The sequence below is a fragment of the Microchirus variegatus genome, assembly GCF_963457635.1.
Source record: "Microchirus variegatus genome assembly, chromosome: 5".
In the NCBI taxonomy this organism is placed as follows: domain Eukaryota; kingdom Metazoa; phylum Chordata; class Actinopteri; order Pleuronectiformes; family Soleidae; genus Microchirus; species Microchirus variegatus.
In genome coordinates, this window is record NC_139806.1 from 6,501,790 (window position 1) to 6,521,001 (window position 19,212).

The 19,212-nt window shown below is 40.5% G+C and overlaps 1 protein-coding gene across 1 annotated transcript in view; it reads left to right on the plus strand.

The window, feature by feature from the left end:
- Positions 1-19,212, plus strand: part of LOC310926728 (contactin-associated protein-like 4) — a gene marked incomplete at both ends in the record, with an annotated part of 107,498 nt that overhangs the window by 16,515 nt on the left and 71,771 nt on the right. The window contains one exon of the mRNA XM_083888915.1: positions 13,581-13,691. Within this exon, the coding sequence (XP_083745041.1) occupies positions 13,581-13,691 (111 nt within the window). The remainder of the gene's footprint in view (positions 1-13,580; positions 13,692-19,212) is intronic.

The following is a 19,212-nucleotide window of genomic DNA, read 5'->3' on the forward strand; positions in this document are numbered from 1 at the left end:
TATATGTTTTATTTCCTCCAGATTCCAACATTCCCTTCTACATTTTGGAAACAGGCTAACACATTTTTGTATATGATTTATTATACTCAGAATGCATGGATAGGGTTACACAGGGGCAGACAATGTCTGGTAAATTTCCAGAACCTGGAACCTGGAAACTTTCCATGTGAACTTTAGTTTGGGAATTTTGGAAATATTCCAACCTGGAAACTTTCCATGTGAACTCTAATTTGGGAATTTTGGAAATTTTCCAAATTGCAAACAGAAACTGTGTAATATACAAATGTAAACATGTTGTTTTGTCATAAGCGGACATGCAAAATTTAATTCCAATAAATACACATTTATTCCCATGGGAAGATTCCAGTTTTGAAAGTTCTTGGAATTATGCAACCCTATTCAAACATTGACGCAAAAAAAGCGAGATTTTGATTCTGTAACAAAAACAACGAGTTATTGCATGTGTTTTTGAAGAATAATTAGTGGAAGTCGTGTGCTAATGTAGTCGTTATAGCCTCAGTCTCAGCACAGTTTAATGTCACATTTGCATAATGACCTCGTATTTGAAAAAGATTCACCTTGAAAGTCTGGACAGTGCACTTAGGAACTGTTCATTATTCCAAATCTCTGTCAATGGAATTGGTTCTTTTGTTTTTTTTGGTCATTTTAGCATGAGTGCACGTGCAAACCTCACTGTAAAACTCACTGTCCAGACTTTCACCGTGACCTCCACCAACACAAGAAAGAAACGCTGATGACTGCTCTCGCACTGCGACTGCCGTGCATTTTTCATGAAGCCGTGACCGCAGCTCTGCAGCCCCCGCGACGGCCCACGTAATTCTGCAGCCGCAAGCTAATGAGAAGGAGCAGGGCCGGTCGGTTTGCGTTAGCGAGGAGGAGAGAGCCGAGTCAGTGGCCATTAAAGGCAGAAGGCTGAGGGTGAATTTCAACACAACAAGACAGAGCTAAATCAGAGGTAAGCACTTTGAGGCGAAACAGAAGTGGAGGCCGAGGAGGGAGGGAGGGAGGGATGGAGAGGAGAGGAAGGAAAAGTCTGGGAAGGGAGAGAGAAATATGAAATCATCTGCAGTTGCTTTGTGTTGATAAAAACTGCAGTGAAACCTTCTGCTGCCTTTTCCCTCTCTTATCCCTCACTGACTGTGTCTGTGGACCACCGTCTGCTCTCTGGACGTCTTTGACATGATTTGACTTCACAAGACAGGAGGAGGAGGAGGAGGAAGATGACAGAGAGGGCAGGAGGTGCAAGATAAGACATGACGGAGCCAAAATGAGGAGACGAAAGTCGAGGGAAAGGGTGAAGACGATGTCAGAGAGGAGAGCGTGAAAGGTTCAGCGGAGGTGAAGAGACGAGGCAGGAGATGTAGAAATGAAGATAGCGGAGGGAGGGATCGGGGGAACGGTTTTGCTTGGGGGAATTTTCGCAGCTCGCCTCGCGTCTCCTCTCCCTCAGCAACGGTTCCAAACCGACTCTTACAATTTCACCCCCTGCTGGCTTTTGAGTGCGTGTTTTCGTGTTCCCGCTCTCGCTTTCTGCAGAGCCCTGCACGTCGTGGGCTTTTTTTTTCTTTTTTTTTTTTGCAAGACTGCACTGATATGAATATTAAACTCCAATCCGAAAAAAAAAAGGTGACTCTAGTGATACTTGAAATTTGAAGTAACAGCGTCTCTGAAATGGGATTTCCCCTCTGTGCCACAGGATGCACGATCTCTCTATTGAGCTCTGTAGTCATTCAAGGATTGTCTGTCTGTTTGATGTCATGGCAACAGTAAGTGTCACACAAATGACACAAAGTTCAACAAGCCAAGAGTTAGGTCAGACACTTTTATTTCAATAGAATAGAGCTGCAAACAAGGATTATTTTTGCAATCAATGGTTGCGTATTTTCTCAATTGTTTGGTCCATAAAATGTCAGGCGTTGATCTTCTCTGATTTTTCCGCAAACCAACGTTTTCAGTTTTAATGATTTCTTTGTCAAATTGACCAGCACATTTAAGAAGTTAAAAAATCTGAAAGCTTGTTTTAAATATTAAAAACATTAGTGAGACAAACCGAAACCAAGCCTTCTGGATCGCGTATTCCCCTCCTCGCCTGAGGGGGTGCTACGTCAGGAAATACTGACGCAGAACGACAAAGACAAAAACAAGAAAACTCGCTCACATATCGGTCTCGGGTTGTTTAATGTATATTTTTGTGAACATACGTCACATATACGCCGCAACAATTGGCTCTTCTCCCGGCTATTATTCAACACACTCGTACGTTTTGGTTGCGTTTAACCACAATGCCCTGCGTCGTAGTCCGCTTCCTGCATTTGGTTCACTTCAAGCGAACCGCGACCTACACAACCGTTCAAAAGTTTGGGTTCACCCATACAGTTTTTTGTGTGTTTTCCATTAAAAGTCACACTTTTATTCATCAGAAGAGTTGCAAAATGAATAGAAAATATAGTCAAGACATTGACGAGATTAGAAATAATGATTTTTAGCACCAGCAAAACTGTTTTCAGCTGTGCTAACATCATTGCACAAGGGTTTTCAAGGGTTTTCTTATCATCCAATAGTCTTCTAACACGATTAGCAAACACAATGTACCATTAGAACACTGGAAATAGGCCTCTATACACCTATGTACATATTCCAATAAAAACCAGACGTTTGCAGCTAGAATAGTCGTTTACCACATTAACAATAGAGTGTATTTATGATTCATTTAATGTTACATTGCACATCAGCATCATCATGACAACAGTGGACCTGATCACCTCTCTCCACACTGATGCAGATGAAAATAGCGACAACTTGAAGCTCACAACCAGATGTTGCTACAGCCTTAGTGTTTCATGCATAATGCGACACTGCCGAAAACAATTGTTTTTGTGCAATTTGTGAAAAGATGAAGAGGTTTTTCTTTCCACCACCATCGACCAAGGCCTAAGTTACAAGAGTTAGAGGAGGAGGAAGTGGAGACAATCCACTTCAATTTCTGAAACAGTATCATGTTCGGTGTGAACACACACACACACACTCAATGTCGGTTTATTCTCGTCAGATGACTTTTTTTCATCTCACCGCTCCCCTGGATGCTCAGCGAAAAAAAAGCCTCTTCGACAATACTCTCGACTAATGAATTGGAAATGCAATTTGCTTGAATGAAATCCTATTTTAATTTTAAATTCCTTCACATTATCATTCCGGCAACTGAATCAGAGCGCTACTTGGTCTCCCGTGTCCCATTTAATTTAATGTGCCACTCTTAAAATGAATTAATTCTGCTAAGCTTCGTGAATGACGCAAACAAATTGTTTTTTTTTTTTTTTTTTAATATATGTAGATGTGTTGATATTTTCAATTAAGTGGGAATTTATTAAAATCCTTTACACCATTAGTGCAGCTGGTGGATTAGACGTTGGCTGCGTGATAGAGATCTCTCTCTCGGCGGAGCCATCAGCGTGAGTGATGTAGCCCGCGGCGTTTCCCTTGAAAATCTGCATAATTTCGGAATCATAAGTCAAAGCTAATGTTTCGGGGGCTTCGGCGTGGGTTTAAACTCGACCCAGGCAGTTTAAAGATGAAGGGACTTTACTTTAAAAAAAAAAAAAAGCTGCAGCGATTACGTCGCAGGTTTTGATCGCTTCATTTCTCCCGCTCTGCTGCACACACACACACACACACACACTGCTCTGTTTGACAAGTGTCAGTGAGGGATGACTGGGTGTGTGTGCATTACGTCGCCCTTTGTTTGTACGTGTGCGTATGTGCATTAATCTGCTTTTTTTTTTTTCAAACCACCTTACCCTGAAAGGTCTTCTCACGCCCCAAGGAGAAAAGCTAATATTATACATAACTTTATCTCTAAAGAGACCCGAGTTTCCTTTCTGTTTCTATTTTAAGAAGTGACTTTTATTGCAGGGACACACACACACACACTGTGTTCCTTTAAATTTTTATTTGACCAAGTTTAACTTAGTCCATAAAAGTCAGAGGAAGTGGCATGTGTTTGTGTTTGAGGGGACAGCTCAGGGTTTTTGAAGCACGGCTGGATGAAGTATTTATACACCGTCAGTGTCATGTGCTCACTGTGCCGGGAAGAAGCCGGGGACGTTTGAGCGCATGAGCTCATGGCTGGGAATGAGGACAGCAGCATAGAAAATAATAAGAATTAGCCACTAAATAAAAGACTCACCTCAAAAAGATCTACACAAATCCCACAGACTTCCACTTAAACAGAGTTATTTTTTGCAACTGTTAGAGTTCACTCCGTTGAACCCACTGTTACTTCTAACCCAACAGAATGTTTGTCATTTTTGTTTTTTTAAAGACATTTTAAATATCCACTTACAGCCATATTTTGCATAATTATGACTCTGAAATGAGCAGATAGAGATAAATATGAAACCTACACTACTTTAGGGACGTTTGGCTTTTGGATTCAATTTCAGAATGCAACTGACCATAAAATCCTTCTTATATGTCACAGAGACTCAGGAATAATGTTCATATAACAAACTGAACTCACCAACAACACCACGCCAACTACCGCCGTCTACCAATCATTGCAGTCAGTAGAGTCTCAGCTGCCAAGCAACCACGGGTTGCCAGTTACGTCAGAAAACGAAACCTAAAAGACCGTCGGTATTTTAAATTTGAATGTAGTAACTGTTTTTGGTCACATTCTTGCATATGGCGCCTTTAAGTGAACCTTCTCTAAACCTTTGAATGCACATGTCCAATTGTTCAGTACTTCAGTACAGTTGTATTCAAACAGTCGTCTTCATCGTGATGTTCAAATGTTGACATCACGAGACCAAGACCAACACTTTAAAATTGACCAAGTTATTGAGACATTGAGGTTTTTTTGTTGTGGTTTTGCTTCCACTGTTGTTAGCTCTTGTTTGAGATAAATAAATGACCGTTGCATCCTTCTACTTAAATGCCCCGCTTTCATGGTACAATATCACTGTAGCATGAACTTTTCATCGTTAACTTTTTGTGAGTAGTGCATATGGAAATGCTGGGAATAACAAGCAGAACCTAAAATGCAGACGCAAAAACTTAATCGGAAGTAAAAAAATAATAATTTGCCCAACACTGGTGAGCTGCTCCAGGCCTTTTAAACAGGAGAATAATCTGCAGCAGGTGAGTTGGAGGGAAACCAGGAAAAGGGGTTTCTCTGGCCAGCCTGCAGGGGGCCCACAAACACGCCCACTCACATAGACACACCCACAAACACGGCCACTCATGCAAACTGGGGGAAACAGACAACAGGCAACCATAACAGGAGGAATTAGATTAATTGGACCATCTAAATTGACCCTAGGTGTGAGAGAGTGAGTGGATAGTTGTTTGTCTCTGTGTGGCCCTGTGATGGATGTGGTTGATACAGCAGTATAGAATAATATTGGATGAATGGATGTTTTTCAGTTCATGCAACAAAGCAAACACAGCAACACATTTCCATGCATGTATCTGTGGAGTCGTTCTGACCATCTGTATTTGTGTGGACGGCCACGTTTTCCCCATCTTTCTCTCACCAGCATCCAATTTGGCAGCTTCCCAATAATATGTTCTTCTTCTTTAAATTTAAATTGCTTTTCTTTAGAACCCATTCAACCCGGATCCCATGTGAACAAAACAGTGATAATAATGTAAATCATCCATGCATGTGTCGATTTATGCAGAATATATGAGTTTAAAAAAAAAACAGCATTAATGACTGGATGGTGTTTGGCAGATCAGATCCTGTGCTATTAAATACGTGTCAAAGCGATGCTAAAAAAGCAGAGCAGCAGAGGGGAAAAGCTCCTGCCATGTCCTTATCTTCAGGGTATTCGTTAGCACAGTGCACTGCTCTGCATTTCAATTAATCAATTAACAAGTTGGGCCACAGGCAGCTTTACAACAGATACTGGCTCCTGTTGAATAATTCAGCAGCTTTAATCTGCTTTTCTATCGGTTATGGCCAGAATATAAATCTAACATAGGACACCAGGTAGATATCAAGTCGATTTATGATGATGTTTTTTTAATAAATATAGATTTTATTCATTGACGCAGTATAAATAAGTGTTTCATTTAAATAACTTAGCCATTATTTTTACTAGAACAGGGGTTCTCAAAGTTTTGATACCTGAGGGCCAATTTAGGAACCCAACATTGGACTGAGGGAAGGAAAAAGAAAGAAAAAAACGTAACAAAGAAATCCCATTTGTAATAACTATGTTGTCCAAAATTTGACAATTTTTTTTTTTATTATTATTTTTGGTCCAAAATTTGACAAAAACGACATACTATACTGTGTCGTTCAAAATTTTACAATTTTTAGGGGAAAAAGTTTTTGGTCCAAACTTTGACAAAAACGTCGTACTATACTATGTCGTCCCAAATTTGACAATTTTTTTCAAAAGAAATTTCGGTCCAAAATTTGACAAAAAACTTCTTACTATTCTATGTCGTTCAAAATTTTAAAATATTTGGGGAAAAAAGTTTTTGGTCCAAAATTTGACAAAAACGTACTATACTATGTCGCCCCAAATTTGAAATTTTTTGTCCTACTATACTATACTGTGTCAATATGTCATTCAAAATTTGATGACATAGTAAATACAGTTCTACAGTTTACACTTATTGGTCTGTATCCAATAATGTCCAATAAACATTTAACAAGCTTGATAGCTCCTGGATTAAATCTATCAACTGTAATTCATTGCGGGCCGCCGCACTTTGAGAACCAATGTACTGTAGAACATCACATTAGAAGAAGCAGATCTCTTCTGCAGACCACATCAATGCATATGCACGAGAATAAAATAAAAGAATGAAATAAAACAGGGGGAAAATAGGCCACCTTAGATGCTCTGTGTATTTCATCCTCACACAGACTCATGCTGTGATTTTATACAATACTTTTCTTTTCAAAAGAACTTTCAACAGTTGAAACCGTGAACTTTTTCCCTTTATGACGCCTCATTGTGTGTCTGCGTCGCTTTGGAGGAGGCAGGGGTTGTGCAGATCAATGAAATCTTTTTGCTTGAGGACGATTGTCGTCTCCACAAACGTAGGAACTCCGATTCTGCTCAGGTCAACTCAGTCTGAAGCAGCTCTGAAGTGAAGTGCTCCAGCCTCAGTTCACTGCTGTTTGTTGGGCTGGTGATGGATGGAGCTAATCAGTATTCAGGGTCTTCCGGTCTGCGGACGCCTTGTTATTCAGCAGTGGACAATGCAGGTGAATGAGCTGTGGCCGTCCTGTACACTGCCAGTGTTAGTCCACTGTTCATGTCGTCGGTGATTGATCACAGCTCCACTGTGCCAAGGTCTTCACACACCGAGATTCTCGGTTTTAACGTTTTGAGAATTCTCTTCCTGTACAAATATACGGTATTATATGTCCACAACTGATTTAAAAAACTCTTAAAAAGTCTCATAATTGGTCGAAAGACTATAAATGGGTTTTAAGATGCGTTTTAAAAGTTATTCTGACACTTTAGTACTTTTCCTCCTAGTTCTTATGCCTTTATTTCTAATAGTTAGTTTTAATGTTCAATGATTTATACTGATTTATACATTCTGATCTGCTTTTCCCTCTGGGATAAATCAAGTATTCTGATTGTGATTCTGATTGAAGAATAGAATACAAACAGTAGAATTCACTTGAAACTTTCCATGGGATCCCCGTTGTGTTTTACGTCATATACTCCACAGCCATCGCCGTTTCCCAGGATCTGAATCGCTTCCTGTGTGCAGTGCAGGGACGTTGCTAAGCGACACAAAACGATCTAAACACGTCTGTACTGAGAAACGTAGAAAGTAAAAAGGTATACAGTACAGTTTTACCCTCTATCGGGGCTGGTTTTGAGCGTTAAGCGCGTTAAATACTGAGGTCAGTGTTGAGCTTCAGTCCAAACAGAATCCAGCAACTAACAATTTAGCTCCGTTTTTTTTTGTTTCCCCCTCTCAGCTGTTTGTGTTTGTGCTCCACCGCTCACGTCGTCGGAAACCCTGTGGTTTCCACTGACACTTTTGTGTGTCACCACATAGCAGAGGCTGCACTCTCGCCACACATTATAAACCTCGGGGATCACAGCACTCCAGCACACTGGAGAGCCCCCGGCCTCTCGTTTTCCCCTCTTCACTCTCGACTAATTCACCTGCTTTTGGTGCCGAATGCTCACTCGACGTCCACACGAGCGAGTGTCTGTCGGCGTCTGTAAAGTAAAGTTATACATGAGCAGTATGGGGCTCAATGTTGAAACATAGAGGCTATAGGAAGTGCAATACAGAGTGTTTTATATCCTTTTTTTTTTCCAGCACAACCGACGCAATTTTCATTTTCACCAACTACACTACTGTTCAAAAGTTTGGGGTCACTTAGAAATGTCCTTATTTTTTAAGGAATAGCTCTTTTTTTTCAATGAATATAACACTAAATGAATCAGAAATACACTCTATACATTGTTAATGTGGTAAACGACTATTCTAGCTGCAAACGTCTGGTTTTTAATGGAATATGTACATAGGTGTATAGAGGCCAATTTCTATAGTGTTCTAATGGTACATTGTGTTTGCTAATCGTGTTAGAAGGCTATTGGATGATTAGAAAACCCTTGAAAACCCTTGTGCAATGATGTAAGCACAGCTGAAAACACTTTTGCTGGTTCTTTGACAAAAGGTCAAAATTATTATTTTGAATAAAAATCAGTATTTCTAATCTTGCCAAAGTCTTGACTATATTTTCTGCTCATTTTGCAACTCTTTTGATGAATAAAAGTGTGACTTTTAATGGAAAACACACACAAAAAAGGTATATGTGAACCCAAACTTTTGAACGGTAGTAGTATATAAAGTACTCAAAATGTTTAAAATTGGATTGACTTAGTGAAATTTGGACATTTTTGTGGACAAAATAAAATAAAAAATTGCAAATTTTTGTGACTTCTGCACAACTATAAATCCACAACTAAAAATGTGATATAAAAAGCCTGAATATGTGACCTACAATCAAACACCCCCAGGATGTCCATATAAGGAGTTGTGTATAGCTTCCCATTGCAATTTAACATGGGTGCACCTGCGGCACAAGTTCTGACTCAGTTCATTCCAGATCATTTCATTATTGCAGTGATTGAGTTTCACTGGAGGTTTTTGATTTGTCATCCAGCAGCAGGAGTAAACACACACACACACACACACACGCACACACACACACACACCCACGGCAATATCACAAAAGCAGCATCTGCTTGATGTTACCGTTGTCCTTACATTAAAATACACAAGCCCACAAAGGACACAATGGGACAGGAAATGATAAGTGATCACACAAACTGCTTAAATAACAAGTCATTAAAACTGTTTCAATGGAGTTTAATTTCCCTTTTTCAAAAGTGGAATCATAAGACGAGTCTCTGATTGATCTCCAGAGGCAGATGAAGACCTCGCGTTGTTGATATGAAGCTCACTGATGTTGACGGATCAATCGAAGCTCGCGCCTCGTTGTCAGAGTTGATGGTCGAGCTCGGTAATTGGCTCTCGTCTGAGTGATGTGCAGCAACGTCCATTAACGGGAGAGGCTTCGAACGTAGGCGCCCGTTAGTTTGGCTTCCCAGCTTAAAGTTTGGAATCCCCGGTTATTTATTGAGCCGGTGTTCATGTGTGTGTGATATAAAGACATTGTTCAGACTAACACCAGAATCTCACAAAACAAACAAATCAATTCTCGTGCGGTTTCTGTCGTTTTTGAGACGTTAACCGACTCTGGCCTCGCTCAGCACGATGCCATTTTCTGGAGATCCAGAGACGGGAGCGGAGCGGGATACTTCATCTACATCGCAGCACACGGGAGTTGTCGATCCACTGCTGCCTCAGTAGTTTCAAATGTGTTATCAGGTGACAAGGCCACAGTGAAACAGCTGCTCCTGTGTCTGCCACAAGCTAAAAAAACCCCACTGTTTTCTTTCTCTGTGTCTTTTTGGTGCAGGGGTTTAAAAAGGTTTTCAGACACAAAATGCGACATATTCTCATCCTTCCTCATGTAATAACAAGCCCCTGCCAGTTTCACTCACCAGGAATCGATGCCTCATGTCTCCTCGCGGTGGCGCTGCTCAAATGAACGAGGGAAACTAGACGAATTCACCACATGTTGTGAATGAGAAATCCTGCACTTTTAACTTTTCGCGGACATTTGTTTCTACACTAAAATTCAAAATGCTACGAAGTGACAAAAATAAAAAATGATGCAAAAAATAAAAAATAAAAATTGAAATCTCGAGTTTCAAAGTCAAGATCTGAAGTTTCCAAAGAAATATGGAAAATATATATATATATATTTTTTTCAAAATATTTTGGAAACTCGAGATCTCGAAAAAAATATGAAAAAAAAAGATTTTATTTTTTTTTTACTTCATTTTTTGGAAACGTGAGAGCTCAAAAAAAAAAACATTTTAAATTTTCTCAAGTTTATTTTTCAAAATATTTTGATATTTTTTTTGGGGGGGGGAAACTCGAGATCTTGACTTTGAAACTCGAGATTTCAAATATTTTTTTTTTTCTCATGTCACTTTGGGGGCTCCGTAAAATACCGAGGTCTTTTAGGTCTCGTTTTCTCCGCCATTGTAGCTCAGACGTAACTGGCAACCCGTGGTTGCTCGGCAGCTGAGACTCTACTGACTGCAATGATTGGTAGATGGCGGTAGGTGGCGCCACATGCCAAAACATGATTTCAAAACATAAACATGATTTGCAGTCTGCAAAATATATTTTTTAATGCAAATATTTTGTCTGTACTGTTGTTGTTGGTGAGTTCAGTTTGTTTTATGAACATTATTCCTGAGTCTCTGTGACATATTAGGAGGATTTTATGGCCAGTTGCTTTAGATTTATTACATAATGCACCTTTAAGTGACTAAAATCTGATTGTGTGGGTCCATACAACCACTATTTGGGGAAAATTACTTGTCTCAAGCTAAATGATCTGCCAGTGCATCACAGGTATCCTATATTATGTCAGCAGGAGCGATGAGTGTTGATAATGTTTCCCTTTAACAAAAGCTGCATAAAAAAAGCAATAAACCAAGCTCTTGCAGTAACGCGTCTCATAATATTCACGTCCACGGCAGAAGCCAATTAAAAATGAGCTCAAATACTGGTCATTATTGCCGTATGTGTAATATATACAGTATATATATATAATGTTTAATGGCAGTCATTTGTCCTCCAACCATTAAAGGGTGTTAAACACGTAAAGGTTTCCTCCGATTCGTGCTCATCGGTGTTCGGGCCTTTTTTATTACGACTCATTCGTCTCCACAACCCGACACAATTACAGCTTTCATATTATCCATCAACACACACACGGTCACGCCGCGCACAAATCAAACTGGACTTTATCACTTGTCATTTTCGTTTTAATACGACGCCTTTGCAGCTGGACGTCCAGCTTACGTCAAAAAGCCTCACGGGAATGATGATGTAGCTGTCATACCTTTACATATATGCATGTATTAACGTGTGAATCAAAAGTGTTTCTTTGGTCCTGAAAGCCTCAGAAGATCATTTCTAGATATGAAGATGCATCTTACAACGGCAGTGAACTCTTGTCCTTAAACAGTTTCTCACTCACAGACTAAGAGACGGGGAATAATCCAAGTCCTGCTGCATCTAATCTCCTCGGTAAGAGCTCTGCTCTGTGAATTACTGCACCCTGGAGAAGAGTCTGGATGCTTCCATCAATCGCTTTTATGATTCGTGATTTTCTCGTAAGCGAGGAGATCGACCTGCTGTTGTGAACTCTGTGCAGCTCACCGAGGGACTGAAACGCCTGTTCTCTTCTCTGCTGCAGGTTAATGATAAAAGCCCACTTCTCTCTCTACCCACTCAATAGTGCCTATCAAGGTTAAAACAATGTTAAACTCCCACCACATCACTCCTGATATCCTGCCATCGCATCGCATCTGTTCAGCCGCGTCCGCTCTATACTGACAATGATGCCACTATCTCTGCCTTATTTTAGGATTTCAGTTAATCTGGGGGGGAAAAAAAGATTGAGAGAGAAAGGTCTGAAATATGAATTATTCACGTTTTGTTATGAATAAATGATGACATTTCTGAGTGTCGGCGATGTCTTTCGGGCCAACACCTTAGGTGCTGGGTTAGCCATTGTATCAAAAAAGTACATTTGGAAGGACAGGGGTGAACAAAGAGCCACCAGGGGCCACAGGCAGCTCGGCCCTGGGGACTGAATGTGGACTTTGATTAAGCAAGTTAAAGTTGCCTATTGTGCACCATGTTTGTCACCTCTTTGAAGCCTTGGTGTGCTATTGATTATTCATATCCTAATGAACTGCTGATTTTTTTAAAAGGTCAAACATGTCAGTGAAAATAAAAAATGTAATTCTATTGGAGGTCAATGTGATTTGATTGGATTTTTTGTACCTGATGCAAGGGCACTTTCGCGTTTTTGTGCATTAGGGCATTGGGCAGTAGGTACCTCTAGCTCAGTGGTAGAGCAGGTCGTCTTTCAACTGGAAGGTTGTGGGTTTGATTGCTTACTCCGCTAGTCTACATGGATGTGTCCTTGGGCAAGACACGTAAAAGGGGACATAATATGCAAAATCGACTTTTTAATCATTGTAATACTTATAATTGGAACTCTGAAGGCCCTATGAGTAGACCAGGTGTGAAAAATGATGACTCAAAAATGCGAGAGTGCAGGCGAGGGCAATAGTATCCGGAAGAGCGAAAGTCCACAAAGTGTTCTATTCTTGGCTGCACAGTGCAGCACAGAGTTCTACACAAACTTCCAGCCTCAGAGGATTTACATTGTACATATGACGGCAATTTGCCGGCTAGAGTCGGCAAATGATGGCTTTTCCAAATGCTAACTGCTGTTAGCTGCAGAAGCCTCAGTGACGCTGACGTAGTTTCCTGTGTCTCATTTGCATATTTAAAGAGACAGGCACTCAAAAAAAGCGAGCGTTCTGAACAGGGCTGTTTTGGCAGAGTGATTGAACTGCTGTGGTGCTTCATCCTTAAGGTATTTTGACCAAAGCATGTGACAGACATGTTCATTAGGACACCAGGGAACTAGGTTCACTTGGAGAAATAGGGTGAAATATGTCTACTTTAACTCCAAGTTGCTTCTGTGTGAATGGGTATGAAAGATGGGCGAATGGACTAGAAAAGCCCAATTTTAAAACAGACTATTTTACCTCACCTCTTATGTGTTACAGTGTTATCCCTACCACTTATCATCAATAGCCAGGTTTTAAATCTGGCTGTAATTTAAAAGTCAAACCTTCTGGTTGACTATGATTTCGCCCATTTGTTTCACTGTTGTGTTGTATTTGACTGTTTTTGTGGACTTTGGCGTTTAAGTTGAAACGACCGCTCGTTTGTATCTATTCTCTTGTATCTTTCACCTGTGTATTTTTGGCCATTTAACCAAATCCTGGGACTTTCAGTTCCAAACCCACATGTTTAGTTCCACTTACAATAACATTGTGATATATTAGGTGTGAAACTTTAACACTGCGTCTGTTTTTTTCTTGTGTGTGATTGGTTGACAGATGTGTGCGACAGAGCGCTGGTGTCCAATCTGCCGCCGTCGTCCTTCAGGAGCTCGTCCCAGTTGTCCGTCAGCCACGCGCCGGGTTTCGCCAAACTCAACAGGAGAGAAGGTGAGAAAGGATTTCTGAATTATAAAAACAGAGGGACGTGGCTGTAGGCCGCACGTGTTTTTGGTAAGTTTGCTAAAATGACGAGTGCTTCTTTTGCACGACTGGCCATTCTGGATCTGAAGTATAGCCTGTTACGTGGCAGCAGAGCTTAATGCTGCGTTCCAGAGCCCATCCAAACCAGTTGGACGTGGAACTACCTCCAACTAGAAAAAGTGCACTGGAATGCCTGTCAAAGTGGGACCGCCTACTCGCGAAGTCGGAGCTGATCGACTTACCCCGACTTCACCAAAAATGACGTCGGAGAATAATGGCGGCGCCCATGGAGTCACAAGAATAGGCTATGAACTTTACTTTTCGGCGCGTAGAGTTGTTTTAGACACAGCAATTTTATCACAACTTGTTTTTCATGTCATGGCTTGAAATTATTTTATATCGTTGATATCTGTTAGCATCGAGATATGTAGGGCTACTGTAAAAGTATACTCATGACGTTACATCAGGGTCTCTGCAGGTTTCAACAAGTCAAATTTAAGACTTTTTAAGACTTTTTTAAGACCATAATGAATACAAATTAAGACCCATTTCAATCCGTACTGGCAAAAAGTACAAAAGACATGAAGAAAAATTGGAGCCACAAATTGTTGAACTGAATTCGGCTCAGCTGTGGGCTTTCATTAAGTTTTCTCCGCACAGTGCACAGCACACTAGCTAACGGTGCTCGATAAATTGTGACCGGGCAGCACAGGTGGCCTACTTTAGTATCGTGTTGTAGTTATGTTATCGCATCCTCAAAAATATGTTTTAAATAAAGGTAACGTTAATAGATTTTTAAGAACTTTCAAAAAATTGTATTTAAGACCTTTTATGAGATTTTAGGAGCATTTAAGACATTTTAAGGCCTTAAATTCAAATTACTGAAGACTTTTTAAGACCCCGCCGATACCATGTACATATCGATATGTATCGCTTTTACATATACGGCTTGTTTGTGTATGTAAGACTGAACAGCTGACAGTCAAAATGCCTCTTCAAACATAAATCTAAAGCGCCGCGATCGTCCATGTTTTCTAACATTCGACTTCAATCGCTCGAACGCTATGAAGTACTAGGAGTTAGTACAATTCAGGTAGATATAAGTCCCACATCCCATTTGTTTGGATGGGCTCTGGAACGCAGCATTAGAACCCAGGTGTGGACACGGGCCAGGCGACAACAGTTTAGAGTCAAAGCAAACTTGGTTTATTGCACAAAAACGTTTGCAGTTTCTGGATGGAAGAAATCAGAAGTAGGAAATATAAACTTGTCAACATTCTGAAGGCTGACACACAGCGCAGTGACTGCACAGTGGCTACGATCTTGCAGAGTGAATATGTGACCGGACCTGAGCTTAAGAAGCCAGGCAGATGATTTCAGGATTGGATGCAGCTGCTGGAGTTTGCTCTCCAAGCACACCTGAAACAATCAGTCCACACAGAGGAGGAGGGGGAGGGGCACACTGGGGAAAACAGCTCATCATTAGAGAGAGCAGGGGCATGATGTAACTGAATATCCCAGTATTTCATAGTGTATTAGTTGTCTCTATATGTAGATTCAGTGCTGTATTTTGCACTAATAATGTATCAATGCACGTAACAAGTTTCTGTTATGCATTATACCCGTTATTATTCTAATCAGGAGAGCACTGTCTAAACACAGCTCTGCTGGTGCCACACACATTTAAAGGTCTTGAATCAAACGTTTGGTGTCGTGTGGTAACGCAAAAGTACTGTAATATACTGCAACTTTAATTTCAGTTGCAGTAATCTTGTAATTGGTTAAATAAGTAAAAGTAGTGCTGGGCATGTTTACAGCGTCAACGTTAGCGCATGACATGTTTCCATGACGACTGACTGGAAAAAGACGCATATTTACGTGACTCCCGTTTGTGTAAAATGAGTCCCTAAAGTAACGCACTTTTTGGACACTTTTTTGGACCTGAGTCCAGGCACCGTTTATCAGTTAGCTCCGTTAGCTGTGTTAGCTCCTTTAGCGCCTACAGTTAAACTGGAGCGGTCTGTTTTTTTTATCAACGAAAAGAGCAGCGCTACAAATAACCGCGTGATGTGTGCCTCTGTTTTTAAAGTTAAAGTATTTTTTTTAAATCGCTTCCCTTTCTCAAAATCGGGATGCGTTTCCGTGTAGACGGAGAATACCCTATTTTAGGAGAACGATGACATCATTATTCCCAGTTCTCTCTTGCGCTGCTGTGTTACCAACTGCTGTCAATAAAAAGTAACACAAAGCAGCCTAAAAAGACGCCAGAGCATGTCCTATCTTTAGAGATTTCACACAAGCCGGTGAAAAAAGTGTTGACTCCGCTGTTAATTGGGTGTGTGTAAAGTCGCTAAGTATGCGCACGGAAACCGCACAAACCGTCAACTTTCTAACCTTTCCTTCCTCTGGCTTGGTTCATTCTGTCTCTGTTATTATATACAATCTTTATGTCGTCTTCTTCTCTGTTTGGGGGTGTAACGTTACAGCGCCACTTACAGTCCTGGCATATGTACTACAGCATTTTGAGTCGGTTCAGGGGGTTCCGTGTGAACGTAGATATTTCCTAAAACGATGCCGTCTTTACGGGACAGTTTAAAAAGGGCCGACTTGTCCAGCTTGTACCCCTTGCTTTAGTAGATGCCATATACCTTCTTTCTTTAGCTTCTCTTCAGTGAAAACATATCAAGATGAGAAAATTGCAGCAATTTGAGGTGAGAGATTAACGAACCACCATCATAACTGCTGATGTTTCATCACGAAAAGCCGTTTCCGTCACATTTTTTTTTCTCAGGAGCGAAGGTTTTAGCTGGAACAAGCCCAAACGATCCCGGCTGTTTTCCGGGGGAAATCGATGAATGAATAAATCTCACCATCTTGTCTTCACCTCCTGCTGCTGTTGTTGCTAACATTCTGCCTCCTCCTGTTGTTCTCAGTGGACTGAGAGAGAGGAGTGTCCTTTTTCTATCTCTCTCTCTGCTAATCCTCTTAGTAAAAACAGCAGATTAGCACAGCCACACAATCTATATGTTCCGTAATCATGATGGACAGTTTTCAAAATCAGGTTATTCGGTGCAACAGACACCGGCAGAAGTGATGAGGAGGACGAAGATACTAAGACTGTTGAAAATCACACAATCTTTTGGAAAGAAGACAAATAGTCTCACCCTGAATGTGATTAAAGCCTGTTGCACAAGCAGATAAAAGTTGAAGGAATGAATGAAAGATTTCATTAGTTTGTGTTTGGGTACTGGCAGACCTACACACACACACACACTCTGTGTAAGTGTCAAGCGTCATCTTGTGTGTGACAGAGGTTGAGAAAGTGGCATAAACTCTACGTGAAAAAGTGGACGTAGTTTTTTTGTTTGCCGAGTGAAGCTAATCAGGAAGTGTGACGGAGATTTTTGATTAGTTTTGATCAGGTGGGATAGTCAGCATCGCCTAAACAAGGATCTGTTGAAAATATTGGCAAACCTCTTAAGGAACAATTTTCATGATTTTTTGAAATTCAGGAAATTATCCATTTGCCGTGATGCACTTTGACAGTGAGCTGACTTTCTTCTCAAAAACAAAAAGTATCTTGGAATGACTTGAAATGTATCATCGTAATAGTCGACGTCGCCCCGAACAAGGATCTGTTGAAAATATTTGCAAACCTCTTAAGGAATAATTTTCATGAATTTTTGAAATACAGGAAATGATCCATTTGCCCTGATGCACTTTGACAGTGAGCTGAGTTTCCTTTCAAAAACAAAAAGTATCTCGGAATGACTTGAAATTCACTCTCCAAATCTCGTTGTACACTGTATAATGACAATAAAGGGAATTATATTCTATTCTATTATTATTGTGTTTGACTCAACCGTAACATCGGAGAACGGAGCTCAAAGGATGTTCAAAGTGAAAACAATGAAGAAGATGCTAAACATCTCAATTTCCTTCATGTAATGACATGATTAAATTGGTGTAATTACTCACTTCTAAGCACTTACACATAGTGTAAATTAATTATACTGTGATGTTCCTGCTGGACATGATCATATAATATAATGGTGCTAAGTTTAAACACTCGCTGTAATGCGTCTCACACACACACACCTCAGCATTGGTGAATGTGTTGACATGTGGCGCAATGCTCATGCGGATTTGCACGTTTATTTTTAAAAGGGTGATAATATAATACTGATAGTTTGATGGAAAATGAAAGCTGATATTTGCATATTAATTCAACATTTCCAGCTGCAGCAGCAGCAGCAGCAGCAGCAGCAGCAGCAGCAGCAGAAGTGACCCATTAGCTCCTCTGTCTGTTTGACATGTTATAATCACGCTGCTGAAATGACCAAACGGGCTGTGTATTCAGTCCGTCTGTCCCCTGTCTCTACTCTCTCTCTAACAATACCTGTTCACTCCGTTCTCTCTCTCTCTACCCGCCTCTCACTATTACAGCTCGTCGTCCTCCTCCTGTCTGGCCTTTTTCCGTTTTCTGCCTCTGCCTCTTGGTTTTTACTCGTGCCTCTCTCTTTGTCCGCTCGCGTCTCTCCTTTGTACTTGTCAGGTGGAATATCGGTGCATTATTAACGACTCAGAAGTCCTTTCTTCATTCCTCCCGTCCATCCGCTCCTTATAGTGAAGCCGCCGTCCACAGCGGCCTCACGTCAGGCTTGGCCTCCCAACAGTAAAGAAGAGAGACAGCTGTACGGCCTGTTACATACGGTCTGTATACGAGCCGCGCTGCTGTAATGCGATGGAGACAAATTGGTTTGGGCTCAGGTATCAGAGTCCTTACAGGTGTAGTGGATCTAAGGGTGAAGGGCGAGATTTAAGTGAGTTCATGTTTTATTGTTTTTTCGTAGACCAGAACTGACAAGTTGATTGGAAATGTCTCCTTTTGTGAATTATACTTTATTTTATATAGGAATTGGGGTGGGAATCTTTTACTATCACGTTTATCCGATTTGTGGGGCTATAATTCAATTCAAAATCGATTTTCGATTAAAAAAACGATTTGATTCATAATGATTTCTGCTTCAATCTATAGGTGTTCTAAGGAGGATCTACGACTACTACTAGTTTTAAACACGTCCATGCTTAGATGGAATTGAGAGTGCCTCTTAATAAAAATAAAAAAAATCTATTCTGGGACATTTTATATGGATTCTGAATCGTAGTAAATGAGAATCTGAAATTTGAAATTCAGGCTGTTTGCCCTGATGCACTTTGACAGTGAGCTGACTTTCTTCTCAAAAACAAAAAGTATGTCGGAATAACTGGAAATTTACCATCATAATAGTCAGCATCGCCCTGAACAAGGATCCGTTGAAAATATTTGCAAATCTCTTAAGGAATAATTGTTATGAATTTTTGAAATTCAGGAAATGATCCATTTGCCCTGATTCACTTTGACAGTGAACTGACTTTTTTCACAAAAACAAAAGTATCTCGGAATGACTTGACATTTACCATCATAATAGTCAGCGTCGCCCTGAAC